The 18,630-nt window shown below is 43.8% G+C and overlaps 2 protein-coding genes across 2 annotated transcripts in view; one reads left to right on the top strand and one right to left on the bottom strand.

Moving 5' to 3' along the window:
- LOC132765349 (bromodomain-containing protein 2) overlaps positions 1-18,630 on the bottom strand; it is a 463,888-nt gene that overhangs the window by 212,374 nt on the left and 232,884 nt on the right. The gene's annotated exons all lie outside the window — the stretch shown is intronic.
- The window catches only part of LOC132774361 (zinc finger protein 721-like), a 38,672-nt gene that overhangs the window by 2,597 nt on the left and 17,445 nt on the right, over positions 1-18,630 (top strand). Inside the window, exon 2 of the mRNA XM_067464993.1 lies at positions 1,122-3,389. Within this exon, the coding sequence (XP_067321094.1) occupies positions 1,413-3,389 (1,977 nt within the window). The 5' untranslated portion in view covers positions 1,122-1,412. The remainder of the gene's footprint in view (positions 1-1,121; positions 3,390-18,630) is intronic.

An 18,630-nucleotide genomic window follows, 5' to 3' on the forward strand; every position in this document is an offset into this window, starting at 1 on the left:
CTTAAAATATTGTTAAGGGACATAAAAGGTGAGGCAAAGATTTCTGGAATAAGCATTGAAAAGGGAAATGTAATATGAGAAATGAGTAAATATAGAGAGGTCTAGAGGGTGAGGCGCATCATATTAGCTTTCTTTGTTACTAGATTGGGAGAGACTGGAGGTCACCTGTCTCCCCCCCCCCACTATTTTTCTCCCCCTCCCCTTTTTAAAATGATGTATAAAAAGGGAGGGTGCAGGTAAAAGCAATGTTCCATGGAAATGAATCCTGTATAAATATGAGCACCCATGGAAACTAAAAGGGCCTTCTGCGATCTCTCCATTATGTGCTGCCCTTCTTTCCAAAGCCCACCTGGTGCAGAGGTTGATGCAATTCCAGGCTTGAGGTCTGCATTATAATGTCTTTCCTTTTAAATAAATTGCCATTCATAGACCATTAATAAGAAAATGTTAAAATAGTAACACCTAACAATTGTGTTTCAGGAACACAAGCTCATGTTTTTAAGAAACACATTTTTCAAAACAGACACACCACACTGTGGAGCTGGAGGTAACACGTGAAGCCTGGGGTGGCTGCAACCCATCCACCGCTCCCCATTCATGAGCAAAGGAAGGGCGGTATGGATGCCAATGCCTTCGGGAGGCAGGAAGAGGAGGGTGGAGGGGCCGGCAAAGACAGGAGGGGAGGGTGGACTCAAAAGGAGAAGGCCCAAAAAGCCCTGCGGAGGAAGAATCCCTGCAACCTCAGAAAAGTTAGCACCTGGCCTTCCAAGGAGGAGAAGAGTGTGCTTCCCCTTTGAAGTCCTGTGCCTCTTTCCTGCAGGATTCTAGAGTTTGCAATTGAGAGAGACCCAGGACCTCCTTGGCTGAGAATTATAAAGGCCCCTCCCTGAACACCTGGCAGTGTAAGAAACCAAAGAAAGAGAATCTTGTGGCCCCGTCCCCTTTGTACCTGAGGAGGGTACCTGTTTGTTGTTGTGCAGGTGTTAAAGTATTTGTCACCAGGCAATGGGCAGCTTCCCTCTTCCTCTTGGTTTGCTACAGCACTAGACTTCCTCTTCATGTTCCATGAGATCTTTCTCTGTTCAATTCCTGAAGACATTTTCCTCTCATTTGTCTGGCAGGTAACTTCTGAACAAGTTCTGCGAAGAAGACCTTGTGAGAGCTTTGCCCGAGGAGTGCTGTCAGTTCAAAGTGACTTCAAGATACACCGCAATCACAACAAAAAATAAGTAGTAGAAAACTATATTTCAAGCTACATACCTGTGCAATTAAAGGGCGGAAGATAAGATTGTGCTGAAAAAAAAGAGGCTTGGGAAAGTGAGCAGAAGGCTACAGTAATACAAAAACGGTGCTGTTCAGGAGGTTATATCTGTGAACGCTTGACATAATATTTGAATTATAAATATAAAAGAATGGCAAGTCCCCTGCTTTCCAATGCTAGATCAGACACAGGAGAGAAGTTACATCAGTGTATGGAATGTGGAAAACAATTTGATTGGAAATGTTCTCTTACTGTACATGAACGGACCCACACAGGGGAGAAGCCATATAAATGCATGGAATGTGGAGAAAGCTTCTGTACGAGTGGAAATCTACGTTCCCATCAAAGGACCCACACAGGGGAGAAGCCATATAAATGCATGGAATGTGGAGAAAGCTTCAGTCAGAGTGGCACTCTACGTTCCCATCAAAGGATCCACACAGGGGAGAAGCCACATAACTGCATGGAATGTGGAAAGAGCTTCAGTCACAGTTCAAGTCTGCGTATCCATCAAAGGGCCCACACAGGGGAGAAGCCATATACATGCATGGAATGTGGAAAGAACTTCAGTCAGCATAACCAACTGCATACCCATCAAAGGACCCACACAGGGGAGAAGCCTTATAAATGCATGGAATGTGGAAAATGCTTCAGTCAGAGTGACCGTCTACATTCCCATCAAAGGATCCACACAGGGGAGAAGCCATATAAATGCATGGAATGTGGAAAATGCTTCAGTCAGAGTGGCAGTTTATGTTACCATCAAAGGAAGCACACAGGGGAGAAGCCATATAAATGCATGGAATGTGGAAAGAGCTTCAGTCGCAGTGGCACTCTACGTTCCCATCAAAGGAAGCACACAGGGGAAAAGCCTCATAATTGCATGGAATGTGGAAAGATCTTCAGTCACAGTTCAAGTCTGCGTATCCATCAAAGGGCCCACACAGGGGAGAGGCCACATAAATGCATGGCATGTGGAGAAAGCTTCAGTCAGAGTTGCACTCTACATTCCCATCTTAGGACCCACACTGGGGAGAAGCCATATACATGCATGGAATGTGGAAAGAACTTCAGTCAGCATAACAGACTGCGTAGCCATCAAAGGACCCACACAGGGGAGAAGCCTTATAAATGCTTGGAATGTGGAGAAAGCTTCAGTCGCAGTGACGGTCTACATTCCCATCAAAGGATCCACACAGGGGAAAAGCCACATAACTGCATGGAATGTGGAAAGAGCTTCAGACACAGTTCAAGTCTGCGTATCCATCAAAGGGTCCACACAGGGGAAAGGCCACATAAATGCATGGAATGTGGAGAAAGCTTCAGTGAGAGTGGCACTCTATGTTCGCATCAAAGGATCCACACAGGGGAGAAGCCATATAAATGCATGGACTGTGGGAAAAGCTTCAGTCGCAGAGACCCTCTACGTTCCCATCAAAGGACCCATACAGGGGAGAAGCCATATACATGCATGGAATGTGGAAAAAACTTCAGTCGGAGACACAGTTTTCGTTCCCATCAAAGGACCCACACAGGGGAGAAGCCATATAAATGCATGGAATGTGGAGAAAGTTTCAGTCAGAGTGGTAGTCTACGTTCCCATCAAAGGACCCACACGGGGGAGAAGCCACATAAATGCAGAGAATGCGGAGAAAGCTTCAGTCGCAGTGACGGTCTACGTTCCCATCAAAGGACCCACACAGGGGAGAAGCCACATAACTGCATGGAATGTGGAAAGAGCTTCAGTCACAGTTCAAGTCTGCGTATCCATCAAAGGACCCACACGGGGGAGAGGCCACATAAATGCATGGAATGTGGAGAAAGCTTCAGTCAGAGTGGCACTCTACGTTCCCATCAAAGGATCCACACAGGGGAGAAGCCACATAACTGCATGGAATGTGGAAAGAGCTTCAGTCACAGTTCAAGTCTGCGTATCCATCAAAGGACCCACACAGGGGAGAGGCCACATAAATGCATGGAATGTGGAGAAAGCTTCAGTCAGAGTGGCACTCTACGTTCCCATCAAAGGATCCACACAGGGGAGAAGCCACATAAATGCATGGTATGTGGAGAAAGCTTCACTCAGAGTGGACATCTACGTTCCCATCAAAGGAAGCACACGGGGGAAGCCACATAAATGCATGGAATGTGGAGAAAGTTTCAGTCGCAACGACAGTCTATGTTCCCATCAAAGGACCCACACGGGGGAGAGGCCACATAAATGCATGGAATGTGGAGAAAGCTTCAGTCGCAGAGACACTCTATGTTCCCATCAAAGGACCCACACAGGGGAAAAGCCACATAACTCCATGGAATGTGGAAAGATCTTCAGTCAGAGTTAAAATCTGCGTACCTACCAAATGACTCACACAGTACAGAAGCCATAGAAATGCATAGAATGTGGAGATTAACTATCTGTAGTCAGATTAACTATCTAGATTCCTTCCGAAGGAGCCACATAGTGGAGAAGCCATATAAATGCACGGAATGTGGAAAGAGCTGTAGAGAATGTTCAGCATACATTAAACATCACGGAACTCATGCGCCGCTGGAGGAGGCCTGCCTTTCAGTTTCTGAGCTCTCTTTAAATAAATATTGGAAGGAAAGAGGAAGGCCGGCACCTGGCTCTCTCTCTCTACCATGATCTACAGCAGGGGTCCTCAAACCTTTTAAACAGAGTGCCAGGTCACAGTCCCCAAACTGTTGGAGGGCCAGATTATATATATTTTTAAAATGAATGAATTCCTATGCACACTGGACATACCTTATTTGTAGTGCAAAACACTTAAAATCATACAATAATTAAAATGAAGAACAATTTTAACAAATATAAACTTATTAGTTTTTCAATGGGAAGTGTTGGCCTGCTTTTGGCTGATGAGATAGGATTGTTGTTGTTTTTGCGTACTTTCAAGTCGTTTCAGACTTAGGTTGACCCTGAGCGAGGGCTGGGTAAATGATCTTGGAGGGCCGTATCCGGCCCCCGGGCCTTAGTTTGAGGACCCCTTGGTCTGCGGCTACTGGGAGCAGGTCTCACTGAGAAGGGGATTTTTCTCAGTATTGCAGCAAACTCCGAAGGGGTTCACCTAGCCTCCACCATAAGAACTCCTTCATAGGCGTCTAGGATGATCTGTGGAGGTTTGCTGAAAGGAGCAGCAGGTGAGATCTCTGGATAAAAGTGTTCTGAAAAAGGATAGCTCTTTGGTAGCAGATAATGTCATATCTTTATAGCCTTTTCTCACGTCTTGGCTCTGTGGCCCCTCGGTTAGAATGTTGGCCTCTAGCCATGTACCTGTCACCCTTTTTTGGAATTTGTTGTATTCTGAATAGTTGATTATAAATTCTGTACTGACTTCTGGTTTCATTTTGAACCAGGACTTTCTTTCTATCCCTGACTTTCTGGCTTGACTTTGGGATCTGAATTCAGTTTATACTCTTGATTTCCTGCTTATTATTTTATCAGCTCTGCTGAATGAACTCCTGGCATGTGACTATTGGACCTTGGCTATTGTTTATTCTTGCTCCTGACCTGGATCTGCAGCGCTCTACAATTGGACTCCTGACCTTAACTTGTGTTCATTGTTACTTCGACTCTGTTGCTGCAATTGTATTATTTTAGCAGGACTGGTGGAATGGGTTAAACCCTTGTGCTGACTGAGGGGTAAACCACCATCATAGTTTAAAAACCCACTTACTCTATGCCACACTTACAAGATTAAAATGAAACACCACTGCGCCCGAGGACGTCACACCGGGGGTCATTACTTTTGAGAAGCAATTAAAAAAAGGGGGCATCCCACAAGTATCATCAATACTGCTATTAGAAAAGTCCACAGAGAGAAATGATTTACTAAGCGATATGGTTAGGAAACCTAATGACCATATTATATGGCCACTTAGGTTAATCACATATTTTCCAAACAGGAAAATAATTAGAAAGCACTGGCACTTGGTCAGTGACACTCCAGGATGCAAGAATGTACCAATGATAGCCAACAAACCAACCCAAAATCTTAGGGATATGATGATCAGATCTGACTTTACAACCCCCTATACTATCAGCAAATCTAATCTTAGGGGCCACACGAGTTGTGGGTATTGTGCACCACACAATGCAACTCAACTTACAACTTTGTAATTTCACCAACTGCAATACAGAGAAAGTGATCTATGTAATACAATGTCCATGTTCACTGCTATATGTAGGCATGACCTCCAGAACTTTAAAAATTAGAATTCTTGAACATAATTCTGCATTAGAAATAAAGCCATTGAGACTACTCTTTATTCCCATTTCAGTGAGAAATCCCACACACACACTAGCTTCAGATTCTGCGCTTTTTAAAAAAGGTAACCACACAAACCCATCAAGACTTTAAAAGAATTTTACTTCAGAGAGAGGCCTTTTGGATATTCAGGTTATATACCATTTCCCCAGGTGGGTTAAATGATTAGATCTCTCTTGTTTTCTGTAATTGACCTGTATCTTTATTTTTTAAATAATCTTTATTGAAATTTTCATAAAAATACAAGTTTTATAAAATCATCGTGATGATGAAAGAAAAAAAAAAGAAAAAACCAAGTGAGTGTTTCTAAGTAAATAATTAGAAATATTGGTGAAAATCGTAGATAGGGGTGAACAGAAAAGAGAAAAAAGTGAGATATATATATATATATACACACACACACACATATATATTTGTGTGTGTGTGTGTGTGTGTGTGTGTGTGTATATATATATAGAAGAAAGATAGCAACCGTGTTCGACCTCCTGGTATCTTTTAGAAGTCTTCTATATAACCATCTTATAATTTGTTTTCTCTTCTTTTTCTTTTCCTTCTCTCCCTTCTCTCATTGCGTTTCATTCTTTTGTTGTCAACTTCAAGTCACAATCTCTATCTTCTTTTTTCTCAGGTATTCAGTAACTTCTTTCCAGTCTGTTTCTTTCCTTCTTGGTTCTTTATTTTTCAGCAATAGAAAGGTGAGCCTGTCCATATTTCTAATTTCTAAAAATTTTATTAGCCAATCATTTTTCTCTGGTACTTCTTCTTGCTTCCATTTTTTTGCGAAGCATATTCTTGCTGCTGTTAGGATTAAGAATTTTTTTCTAAGTTTTTATCGTACATTCCTAATAAGAATAATTCTGGCTTCCATGGTATTTGTATTTTTAACATCATTTGAATCTCTTTTTGTATTTTCTTCCAATATTCTTTTGCTCTGTCACATGTCCACCACATGTGGTAATAAGAGCCTTCTTTTACTTTACATTTCCAGCAGGTTGTGCTTGAATTATTGTAGATTTTTCCCAAATTTTTCGGAGTCATATACCATCTTTGTGGTATCTTGACCCAATTTTCTTTCAGGTCTGATGCGTATGTAAATTTTATTTTCTTCTTCCAAATTTCCTCCCACTCTTTTTTTTTTATATATATTTTTCCTATATTTTCGTTCCATCTTTTCATGTAATTTTTCTTCTTCTTTTGACTCCATAGACCACTCTATTAATTTTTTATATATCTTTGTTATTAGTTTAGTCTCTGTCTCCATAATTTTATCCCAAAAGTTTTTTTGCTGTGTAAAACCTAATTTTTTATCTAGTTTATATTTCTCCTTAATTTGCCAATATTGTAGCCAGGAGGCTCTCTGGTTATAGTATTTAGCTCATATTGTGCTTTTAGTATTAATTCTCCTTGCTCTTTTTTCAGTATTTCTTTATAAATTGGCCACTCATTCCATCCCATACACCAGGGGTTCTCAACCTTCCTAATGCCGCAACCCCTTAATACAGTTCCTCATGTTGTGGTGACCCCCAAACATAACCCTAATATTATGAATCAACATGTAAATAATGATCTGCAGGATGTATTAACATTCACTGGAGCAAATTTGGCACAAATACCCAGTATGCCCAAATTTGAATACTGGTGGGGTTGGCGGCGGGATTGATTTTGCCATATGGGAGTTGTAATTGTTGGGATTTATAGTTAACCTGTAAACAAAGAGCATTCTGAACCCCACCAACAATGGAATTAAACCAAAGTTGGCACACAGAACTCCAGAAAATACTGGAAGGGTTTGATGGGCATTAACCTTGAGTTTGGGAGTTGATGTTCGCCTACGTCCAGAGAGCATTCTAGACGCCAACAATGATGGATCTGGACCAAACTTGGTACGGATACTCCATATGCCCAAATGTGAACACTCGTGGGGTTTTGGGAAAATAGGCCTTGAGATTTGGGAGTTGTACTTGCTGGCATTTATAGTTCACCTACAATCAAGGAGCGTTCTCAACCCCAACAATGATAGAATTGGGCCAAACTTCCCACACAGAGACCCCCATGACCAACAGAAAATACTATGTTTTCTGATGGTCTTTGGTGACCCCTCTGACATCCCTTTGTGACCCCTCCAGGGGTCCTGACCCCCAGGTTGAGAAACACTGCCATACACCTTCTCTGACCCGCTTGTAATGGCGATATCCAGAGAGGTGTTTTACTGTAAAGTTTCTTCTTATATTTCTCCCAAATTTTTAGAATCGCCGATCTCGTAAAATGGTTTCCAATTTCTTTTCCTTTTCTGTATCTTTATAAGGGGACTCTTCTCCGTGGGTTTTTGCTCACACTTGAAAATGTTTATTATGGATGTTTTACTTGGTTGAATAACTGTTGTTTCTGTATATTTTGTCCATGGTACTGATACAATAATACTTTTATTATATATGATATCAGTGTTTTGATTGATTTAGTTATTGAATAACTTAACACTTCTACATTGATACATAGATATCTGTTGCTTTCTATTTTATACTGTTTAATCCCCACCTTTGGCAAAGGGTCCATTAGGATGCACAGCACATCTCCCTCACTGCAGAGAATGGAAGGCAAAGAATGATGAGAGTGGCTTATGAAGATTCATGAATTAGTCGAGGTGGACAATAGAACAGCATTTAAATGAACAGAGATAGAAATCATATAGTGAGTGAGAGGTTCATATACTAGCGTTTCGCTGTTATTGTGCAAGGTGTGTGTCCTTCACTTTACATTTGTTAAGTAGTACTTTTTTTATAGTACCAACATTATAATTTATGCAAAAAACATTAAATACCAAAACTGTAATTTGCGTAAACATGCTTTGTTTTGTTTTTTGTCTTTGGATAAAAATTATTTTTTTAAATAAAGTGTGCTACATCCGCTTTAAAAAAAAGCCAGTGTGATTCTAGGCTGTCCCAATGGGAGCGTGAGGTCTAGATCCGGGTAAGTTTTAGTCAACTCTCTTATATACTATGATCTGACCTCCACCGGAAAGACTCTGCATCCAGTTCCAGGCAGCATAAATCAAGCAGGATTTTGAAATGATAGAATGCCTCCAGAGAAGGGCTCTAGGGAATGGCTGAGGGAGCCGGGTATGTTTGTGAGAGGGAGGGAGAAAGAGGGAGAAGGAAGAAAGGCATAAAGCATTTGGAGATAGAGATAATTTATTTATTTATTTACTTACTTACTTTGTTTGTATACTGCACTTCTCAGCCCTTAGGCGACTCAGAGCAGTTAACAATTTCAGTGTACACAATACAAAATCAAGCATTTAAAAGCAATAGCATCACAAATCGTTAAACATCAGCATCAATACATCAGTACATCAATATAACAAATCCATGAGGTCTCATCAATGAAATCAGAATCCAAACTCGTTATCCATTATTTCGTGCTCCGATAATCAATCAATCAATCACACTGCCTAGTCAAATGCCTGTTCAAACAGCCAGGTCTTCACTTTCCTCCGGAATGCCAGCAAGGAGGGGGCCAATCTGATATCTGCAGGAAGGGCGTTCCACAGCCGAGGGGCCACCACTGAGAAGACCCTGTCTCTCATCCCTGCCAGGCGTGCTTGTGAATCAAGAACAGGGCCTCCCCAGACAATCTTAATGTCCTGACTGGTTCATAGGAGGAGATGCGTTCGGACAGGTAAGTCGGGCCAGAACCGTTTAGGGCTTTAAAGGCCAAAGCCAGCACTTTGAATTGTGCCCGGTAGCAAATTGGCAGCCAGTGGAGCTGGTGCAACAGAGGAGTAGTATGTTCCCTGAGTGCCGCTCCTGTTAGCATCCTGGCTGCTGATCGTTGGACCATTTGAAGCTTCCGAGCAGTCTTCAGAGGCAACCCCACGTAGAGAGCGTTGCAAGTAGTCTATACGGGATGTGACTAGAGCATGGACTACCGTGGCCAAGTCAGACTTCCCAAGGTACGGGCGCAGCTGGCGCACAAGTTTTAACTGTGCAAATGCTCCCCTGGTCACTGCTGAAACCTGGGGTTCCAGGCTCAGCGACGAGTCCAAGATCACACCCAAGCTGCCCAAACATAGGGGAAGCATTTGGGAGAGAAGAATTAGTGTTGGGAAACTGTTTGGTCAATTTTTTAACAATTCATTTCGTAAGTGAAACTGACTGGGAGACACTGGTTGGTTTGTGTGCGCCCTACAACATCTTTGGGCCAGGCCAAAGTTACCTCTTGCCTGGGTTTAAAGTCTGCCTGCCAGCCTGCCTGCCTGCCACAACTAGTGCCTTGTGCTCGGTAGCAGACTGGCCAGCAATCTAGCTATTGGACTATTTGAAGCTTCAAAGGCAACCCAACATGGAGTGTTTGGCCTTACGGAAAACCTCTGTGTTGTATGGATTCAGTTTCAATTTGTTCACCTTCATCAAGTCTGGTACAGCTGCCAAGCACTCGTTCAGGACCTGAACAGCCTCCTTAGCAGTAGGTGGAAAGGAGTAGTAGAGCTGAACGTCATCTGCCTACAGTGACTGTACTCCGAAACTCCGGATCACTCCCAACAACTTCATGTAATTTGTAAATAATTTATTTTATAATAAACCCTTTAAAACAATAAAACCAATTAAATCTTCCTGCATTTTGGACACTGGGTTAATATATCCTTGATCCTTGTCTCCAGGGATGAAGACACAAACATGTATTCTACATGCTACGAAGAAGAAAGCCTTTGCCTTCAGGTCTCGGGAGACTTACTTCTCAAAACATGTAGGTCTTGGAGCTGGAAGAGCCACCTGGACACAAAGGGGCCAAGAGAGAAAGCGATTTAGGAGTAAATTCATGTAACAAAAAGTCAGTTTTATTCAAAGATGAGGAAGGAAGGAAGGAAAAAAGGAAGGAAGGAGGGAAGGAAAAGGAAGGGATGAAGGAAGGAAAAAAGGGAGGGAGGAAGGAAGGAAAAAATGAAAGAAAGAAGGAAGGAAGGAAAGGAGGAAAGAACGAAGGAATGGAGGAAAGAACGAAGGAAGGAAGGAAAAAAAAGACGGGAAGGAGGAAGGAAGGAAAAAAAGAAAGGGAGGAAGGAAGGAAGGAAAGAAGGAAGGAAAAAGAAAGGAAGGAGGATGGAAAAGAAGGAAGGAAGGAAAAAAGAAAGGAAGGAAAAAAGAAAGGGAGGAAGGAAAAAAGAAAGGAAAGAAAGAGGCGAGGAAGGAAGAAAAAAATGAAGGAAAGAAGGAGATTCCATCTGAACATGAGGAAGAACTTCCTGACTGTGAGAGTCGTTCCAGCAGTGGAACTCTGCCCTGGAGTGTGGTGGAGGCGCCACTTTGGAAGCTTTTACACAGAGGCTGGATGGCCATCTGTCAGGGGTGATTTGAATGCAATATTCCTGCTTCTTGGCAGAATGGGGTTGGACTGGGAGGGAGGAAGGCCCATGAGGTCTCTTCCAACTTTAATTCTATGATTCTATGAAAAAAAAGGAAGGAAGGAAAGAAGGAAGGAATAAAGGAAGGGAGGAAGGAAGGAAGGAAGGAAAAAAGAAAGGAAGGAGGGGAGGAAAGAAGGAAAGAAAAAAAGGGAGGAAGGAATGAAGGAAGGAAGGAAAAAAGAAAGGAAGGAAGGAGGGGAGAGACGAAGGAAAGAAAAAAAAGGAAGGGAGGAAGGAATGAATGAAAGAAAGAAAGAATGAAAAAAGGAAGGAAGAGTGGGAAAAGGAAGGGAGAAAGGAAAGAAGGAAGGAAAAAGGAAGGAGGGCTGGAAGGAAGGAAGGAAGGAAGGAAGGAAGGAAAAAAGAAAGGAAGGAAAGAAAGAGAAAAGAAAGGAAGGAGGGGAGGAAGGAAGGCAAAAAAGGAAGGAAAGAAGGAGGGGAGGAAGGAAGGAAAAACGAAAGGAAGAAGGGGAGGAAGGAAGGAAAAAAGGAAGGAGGGGAGGAAGGAAGGAAAAAAAGAAAGGGAGGGAGGAAGGAAAGAAGGAAGGGAGGAAAAAAGGAAGGAAGGAGGGGAGGAAGGAAGGAAAAAAAGAAAGGAAGGAAGGAAGGAAGGAAAAAAGAAACGGGAAAAAGAAAGGAAGGGAGGGAAGGAAGGAAAAAAAGGAGGGAGGATGGTGGGAAAAGCCAAACCTATCAGCCCCTTCGCCAGCTGGCTGGCTGGCCCTCCCTTTGCAGCCACCATCCTCTTGTTTGGATTGTTTTGATGGCTAAGCCCCGCCTTCCTTGCCTTCCTCACCGGTAGTGACGCACTTCCCTCAGGGCTCACTTCCGGAAGAAGGCCTCTGGCTGTGTCCCAGTCCCTCCGCCATCTTGGCTCTGGGGAGTCCCGTCGAGGAAGAGCTCCTCTCTCTCTCTCTCCCTCCTGGGAGCTGGCTCTGGTTCCTGAGGTGAGTTTCCCAGCCAGGCCGCGGAGCCCCCTCCGGGTTCCCTTCCTTCCTTCCTTCCTTGGGGAGGGATTCCTCTCTCTACTCTGGCCTACATCCAGGCAGATCTGGAGCCTGGAGGAAGGAAGGAAAAAAAAGGAAGGAAGGGGGAAAGGAAAGATGCCATGAGGAAGAGGGGCTTTGCCTTCAGGCTTTGGGAGACTCCTTTCTCTGGGACTCCAACTCCCAGCATCCCCAATCTTGGTGCCAGGCCCTTCTGCAGGGATGATAGGAGTTGTAGTCCAAGGGGGGGATTCCCTCCACTCTCTGTAGTGGGGGTTCCAAGGCCACAGGCCACCCCCCCCCCCCCGCTCACCTCAACTCCCAGAAGCCTCAGCTTTCTTGAGCCAAGGTCAGGGATTCTGGGTGATGGAGTCCCGGGGGGGGGGGGGGAGAAGGGGAGGGAAGGGGGCTGAGAGGAGGAAGGAAGGAAGAATCAGAATCCTAGAGTTGGAAGAGACCTCCTGGGCCTTCATCCAGTCCAACCCCATTCTGCCAAGAAGCAGGAATGTTGCATTCAAAGCACCCCTGACAGATGGCCAGCCTCTGCTTAATAATAATAATAATGATGATAATAATAATAATAGAATCCTAGAGTTGGAAGAGTCCTCCTGGGCCATCATCCAGTCCAACCCCATTCTGCCAAGAAGCAGGAATATTGCATTCAAAGCACCCCTGACAAATGGCCATCCAGCCTCTGCTTAAAAGCTTCCAAAGAAGGAGCCTCCACCACACTCCGGAGCAGAGAGTTCCACTGCTGAATGGCTCTCACAGTCAGGAAGTTCTTCCTCATGTTCAGGTGGAATCTCCTCTCTTGTAGTGTGAAGCCATTGTTCCATTGCCTCCTAGTCTCCAGGGAAGCAGAAAGGAAGCTTGCTCCCTCCTCCTCCCTGTGGCTTCCTCTCACATATTTATACATGGCTCTCATATCTCCTCTCAGAAAAAGGAGGAAGTAAGGAAAAAAGGAAGGAAGGAAGAAAAAAAGGATGGAAGAAAAAGGAGGAAGGGAGGAAGGAAGAAAAAAGAAAGGAAGGAAGAAAAAGTAGGAAGGGAGGAAGGAAGAAAAAAGGGAGGAAGGAAGGAAAAGGAGGAAGGAAGAGAGGAAGGAGGGAAGAAAGGAAGGAAGAAAAAGGAGGGAGGAAGGAAAAAAGGAAGGAAGAAAAAGGAGGGAGGAAGGAAGGAAGAAAAAGGAGGGAGGGAGGAAGGAAAAAAGGAAGGAAGAAAAAGGAGGAATGAAGGAAGAAAAAGGAGGGAGGGAGGAAGGAAGAAAAAAGAAAGGAAGGAAGAAAAAAGGAAGGAAAAGAAGGAGGAAGGAAAAGGAATGAAGAAAAAGGAGAAAGGAAGGAAGGAAAAAAATAAAGGAAGGGAGAAAGGAAGGAAAAAGGAAGGAAGAAAAAGGAGAGAGTGAGGAAGCAAAAGGAAGGGAGAAAGGAAGGAAGAAAGAAAAAAAGAAAGGGAGAATGAAGGAAGGAAGAAAAAGGAGGGAGGAAGGAAAGAAGGAAGGAAGGAAGAAAAAAAGGAAGGAAGGAAAGAAAAAGGAAGGGAGGGAGGAAAGAAGGGAGGGGGGAAATCCAATCCCATCGGCCTCTTCCCCGGCTGGCTCGCTCTCCCTTTGTTTGGAAAACAAAGGGATGCTAAGCCCCGCCTTCCACCTTCATTATCACCGGCAGTGACGCACTTCCCTCCGAGCCCACTTCCGGGCGCCCAAGGCCTCTGGCTGTGTCCTAGTCCCTCCGCCATCTTGGCTCTGGGGAATCCCATCGAGGAAGAATGTGGCTTGTCTCTCTCTCCTGGGAGCTGGCCTTGGTTCGGGAGGTGAGTTCCCCAGCCAGGCCGCGAAGTCCCTCCGGGTTCCCTTCCTTCCTTCCTTCCTTCCTTCCTTCCTTCCTTCCTTCCTTCCTTCCTTCCCCAATGGAGGGATTCCTCTCTTTCTCTCTCTCTCTGGCCAGGCCAGATCCCCACTCAGGGCCTGGTATTTCCCCTTTGGGTTTGTGTGTTTCAACACACATTTTGTAGGAATAGGTTGTAAGGGGTGTGTCTGGTTTTGTGTATTTTCGTTTGTATTTTGTAGAAATATGTTTCAAGAGGTGTATTCTAAGGAATATTTGTGTGGGGGGGGGGGGGGGAGATGTGTGTTTTGCAATGTTGCACTCTGCCCTGAGGAGGGATGGGTGGGCAAGACGTAAACATTATCCAACAGACCTCACTACCTCTGAGGATGCTTGCCATAGGTGCAGGCGAAACGTCAGGAGAGAATGCCTCTAGAACATGGCCCTATAGCCCGAAAAAACCTACAACAACCCAGACATCTAATCACCTCTCAACAAAGGTTTGCACCAGGCACTGCCAAGCCATCAAATGCTAATTAAAGTGTTCAGTTGAAACATTCCCACCTAGCTCCAGCAGACAAGAGTCCTTTGTCCCACCCCAGCCATTCCACAGATATATAAACCCATTTTCCTAATTCCAACAGACCTCACTACCTCTGAGGATGTTTGCCATAGATGCAGGCGAAACGTCAGGAGAGAATGCCTCTAGAACATGGCCCTATAGCCCGAAAAAACCTACAACAACCCAGACATCTAATCACCTCTCAACAAAGGTTTGCACCAGGCACTGCCAAGCCATCAAATGCTAATTAAAGTGTTCAGTTGAAACATTCCCACCTAGCTCCAGCAGACAAGAGTCCTTTGTCCCACCCTGGTCATTCCACAGATATATAAATCCTTTTTCCTAGTTCCAACAGACCTCACTACCTCTGAGGATGTTTGCCATAGATGCAGGCGAAACGTCAGGAGAGAATGCCTCTAGAACATGGCCCTATAGCCCGAAAAAACCTACAACAACCCAGACATCTAATCACCTCTCAACAAAAGTTTGCACCAGGCACTGCCAAGCCATCAAATGCTAATTAAAGTGTTCAGTGGAAACATTCCCACCTAGCTCCAGCAAACAACAGTCCTTTGTCCCACCCTGGTCAATCCACAGATATATAAATCTTTTTTTCCTAGTTCCAACAGACCTCACTACCTCTGAGGATGCTTGCCATAGATGCAGGCGAAACATCAGGAGAGAATGCCTCTAGAACATGGCCATATAGCCCGAAAAAACCTACAACAACCCAGTGATTCCAGCCATGAAAGCCTTCGACAATACATTAAACATTATTGGGTGGCTGTGGGTTTTCTGGGCTGCCAGGCCATGTTCCAGAAGCATTCTCTTTTTAAATATATACTAGCTGTGCCATGCCACGCGTTGCTGTGGCCCACATAGGGGTTCTGTGTGAGAGGTTTGGCCCAATTCAATCATCGGTGGGGTTCAGAATGCTCTGTGATTGTAGGTGAACTATAAATCCCAGCAACTACCACTCCCAAATGTCAAGATTCTATTTTCCCCAAACTCTACCAGTGTTCACATTTGGGCATATTGAGGATTCTTGTAGAGTTTGGTCCAGATCCATCATTGTTTGAGTCCACAGTGATCTCTGGATGTAGGTGAACTACAACTCCAAAACTAAAGGACACTGCTCACCAAACCCTTTCAGTATTTTCTGTTGTTCTTGGTAGTTCTGTGTGCCAAGTTTGGTTCAATTCCATCGTTAGTGGAGTTCAGAATGCTCTTTGATTGTAGGTGAACTATAAATCCCAGCAACTACAACTCCCAAATGAAAAAAAATCATATTTTTTGAGTGATGGTCACTCCTTGTTTTGTGAGACGTTTTGTTGCCAAATTTGGTGTGATTTCGTTCATTGGTTCTTTTGTTTTTAAGGTACTCATTATGCACAGAGCATTTTTAAATATATATATAAAATTGGTTTTCTTAGAATACATCAATACCCGATATTCAATATTCAATTCATTACATCAACTATCTATCTATCTATTCAATCTATATGTATAAAAATGCTCTGTGCATAATGAGTACCTGAAAAACAAAAGAACCAATGAGCAAATCACACCAAATTTGGCAACAAAACGTCTCACTACACAAAGAGTGACCATCATTCAAAAATTATGATTTTGTCCTTTGGGAGTTATAGTTGCTGGGATTTATAGCTCACCTACAATCAAAGAGCATTTTGAACCCCACCAATGATGGAATTGAACCAAACTTGGCACACAGGACTCCCCTGACCAACAGAAAACACTAGATGTTTTGTTGGTGGGCATTGACCTTGCATTTTGGAGTTGTAGTTCATCTACATCTAGAGAGCGCTGTGGACTCAAACAATGAGGGATCTGAACCAAACTTGGCACAAATACTCAATATGCCCAATTATGAACACAGATGGAGTTTGGGGGAAATAGACTGTGACATTTGGGAGTTGTAGTTACTGGGTTTTATAGTTCACCTACAATCAAAGAGCATTCTGAACCTCACCAATGACAGATTTGGGGCAAACTTCCCACACAGAACACCCATGACTAACAGAAAATACTTAAGGGCACCCAGTCCAACCCCCTTCACCAGGGCAAGACAACGTAATCAAAATCCTCCTGACAAAGAGCCATCCAGCCATAGATATAGATAGATAGATATGATTCACACACAGGGAGATATAGTATAATAGATTTGAAAGGGACCCCTAAAGAAGGACAATAATACGTTGCATGTTCCAGGATGGGCAAACCAGACAGTCTCCATATCAACACTGGCACAGAAACAGCAAGAAATACTGTTTATCCACAAGCATAAAGACATTACGTATATTATTTATTTATTTACTTTATTTGTATGCCGCAGTTTCTCAGCCCTTAGGCGACTCAACGTGGTTAACAACAAACAGGAGCAAAAATTCAATGCTAGCATCATACAAACTATTTAAAAACAATGAACACAATAATATACTAGGTAATTACACAACAGCGAACAACTCATTAGCATCTCATAACTAGAATCATGATCCAGCTCGTCATCCGTAGTTCCGTTTTCCTATATTCATTGGACTGCTTATCCAAACGCCTGCTCAAATAACCAGGTTTTCACTATTCTCCGAAATACCATTAATGAGGGGGCCAATCTAATGTCCATAGGAAGGGCGTTCCACAGCCGAGGGGCCACCACTGAGAAGGCTCTGTCCCTCGTCCCCGCCAAACATGCCTGTGTTGCAGGCGGGATCGAGAGCAGGGCCTCCCCAGAAGATCTTAAACTCCTAGTGGGTTCGTAGGCGGAGATGCGTTCGGATAGGTAACTTGGGCCAGAACCAACACTTTCTCATTACTTTATTTTCCAGATAAACAGACTGGGCCACAGCAACGTGTGGCAGGGGACAGCTAGTAGCTTCTATTTCTCCAAATACCTTCCCCCAAAATTCATTTACATATTTACATTGCCACCACATGTGTATATATGTACCCACATCCTGACTTTTTTTGTGGCATTCCTATTAATAGTTGCAATCTTTACTGGAGTTAAGTTTCATTTCCAAACCAATTTATAATAATTTTCTGTAACACGTTTCGATAAATTCTTTAAATATCTTTGATCCCATAATTGTACCCAATCCACTTCCTTTATTCTAATTCCTAGATCTTCTCTCTCCCTCTCTCTTTTCTGACAAAACTTTACCAAAAATTGGTAGATGTATGAATATGTCTGAAAGTTGGGGGAAACGATCCCCTGTTACCTTATGTTGTTCCCTAAAAAATTCAAAGAAGTAGCTCTTTTATTTAAAAAATATGTTTCCTAAATCCTTTTTTAAAATTCCTAAAAATCAGTTTGTCATCCAAACATTCTGAAATGTGGTATGCTAACAGTAGAGTGCATTGCAGTAATTTATTTGGGATGAAACAAGTGCATGGACTACTGTGGTCAAGTCAGACTTCCCAAGGTACAGGCACAACTGACACGAGTTTTAATTGTGCAAAAGCTCCCCTGGCCACTGCCGAGACCTGGGGTTTCCGCCTCGGTGATGAATCTAGGATCACTCCCAAGCTGCAAAGCTGCTCTTTCAGAGGGAGTGCAACCCCATAGAATCATAGAATCAAAGAGTTGGAAGAGACCTCAGAGGCCATCCAGTCCAACCCCCTGCCAAGAAGCAGGAATATTGCATTCAAATCACCCCTGACAGATGGCCATCCAGCCTCTGCTTAAAAGCTTCCAAGGAAGGAGCCTCCACCACACTCCGGGGCAGAGAGTTCCACTGCTGAACGGCTCTCACAGTCAGGAAGTTCTTCCTCATGTTCAGATGGAATCTCCTCTCTTGCAGTTTGAAGCCATTGTTCCGCGTCCTAGTCTCCAGGGAAGCAGAAAGCTGTAACCCTATGCCCTGTTTCGCCTTACGGCTGACCAGGAGGACCTCTGTCTTGTATGGATTCAGGTTCAATTTGTTCGCCTCATCCAGTCCGGCACAGCTGCCAAGCACTGGTTCAGGACCTGAACAGCCTCCTCAGCAGTAGGTGGAAAGGAGTAGTAGAATTGAACGTCATCCGTAGGGCTTTGAAGGTTAATACCAGCACCTTATAGGAGCCGCAATGGAGCAGCGGGCGAAACCGCTAAGCTGCAGAACTTGCTGACCAGAAGGTTGGTGGTTCGAATCTGTGTAATGGGGTGAGCTCTGGTTGTTAGTCCCAGCTTCTGCCAACCTAGCAGTTCGAAAACATGTTGATGTGAGTCAGTCAATAGGTACTGCTTTGGCGGGAAGGGAACGGCACTCCGTGCAGTCCTGCCAGTGGCCACATGACCTAGGAGGCGTCTAT

This window comes from Anolis sagrei, chromosome 2, assembly GCF_037176765.1.
Source record: "Anolis sagrei isolate rAnoSag1 chromosome 2, rAnoSag1.mat, whole genome shotgun sequence".
Classification (NCBI taxonomy): domain Eukaryota; kingdom Metazoa; phylum Chordata; class Lepidosauria; order Squamata; family Dactyloidae; genus Anolis; species Anolis sagrei.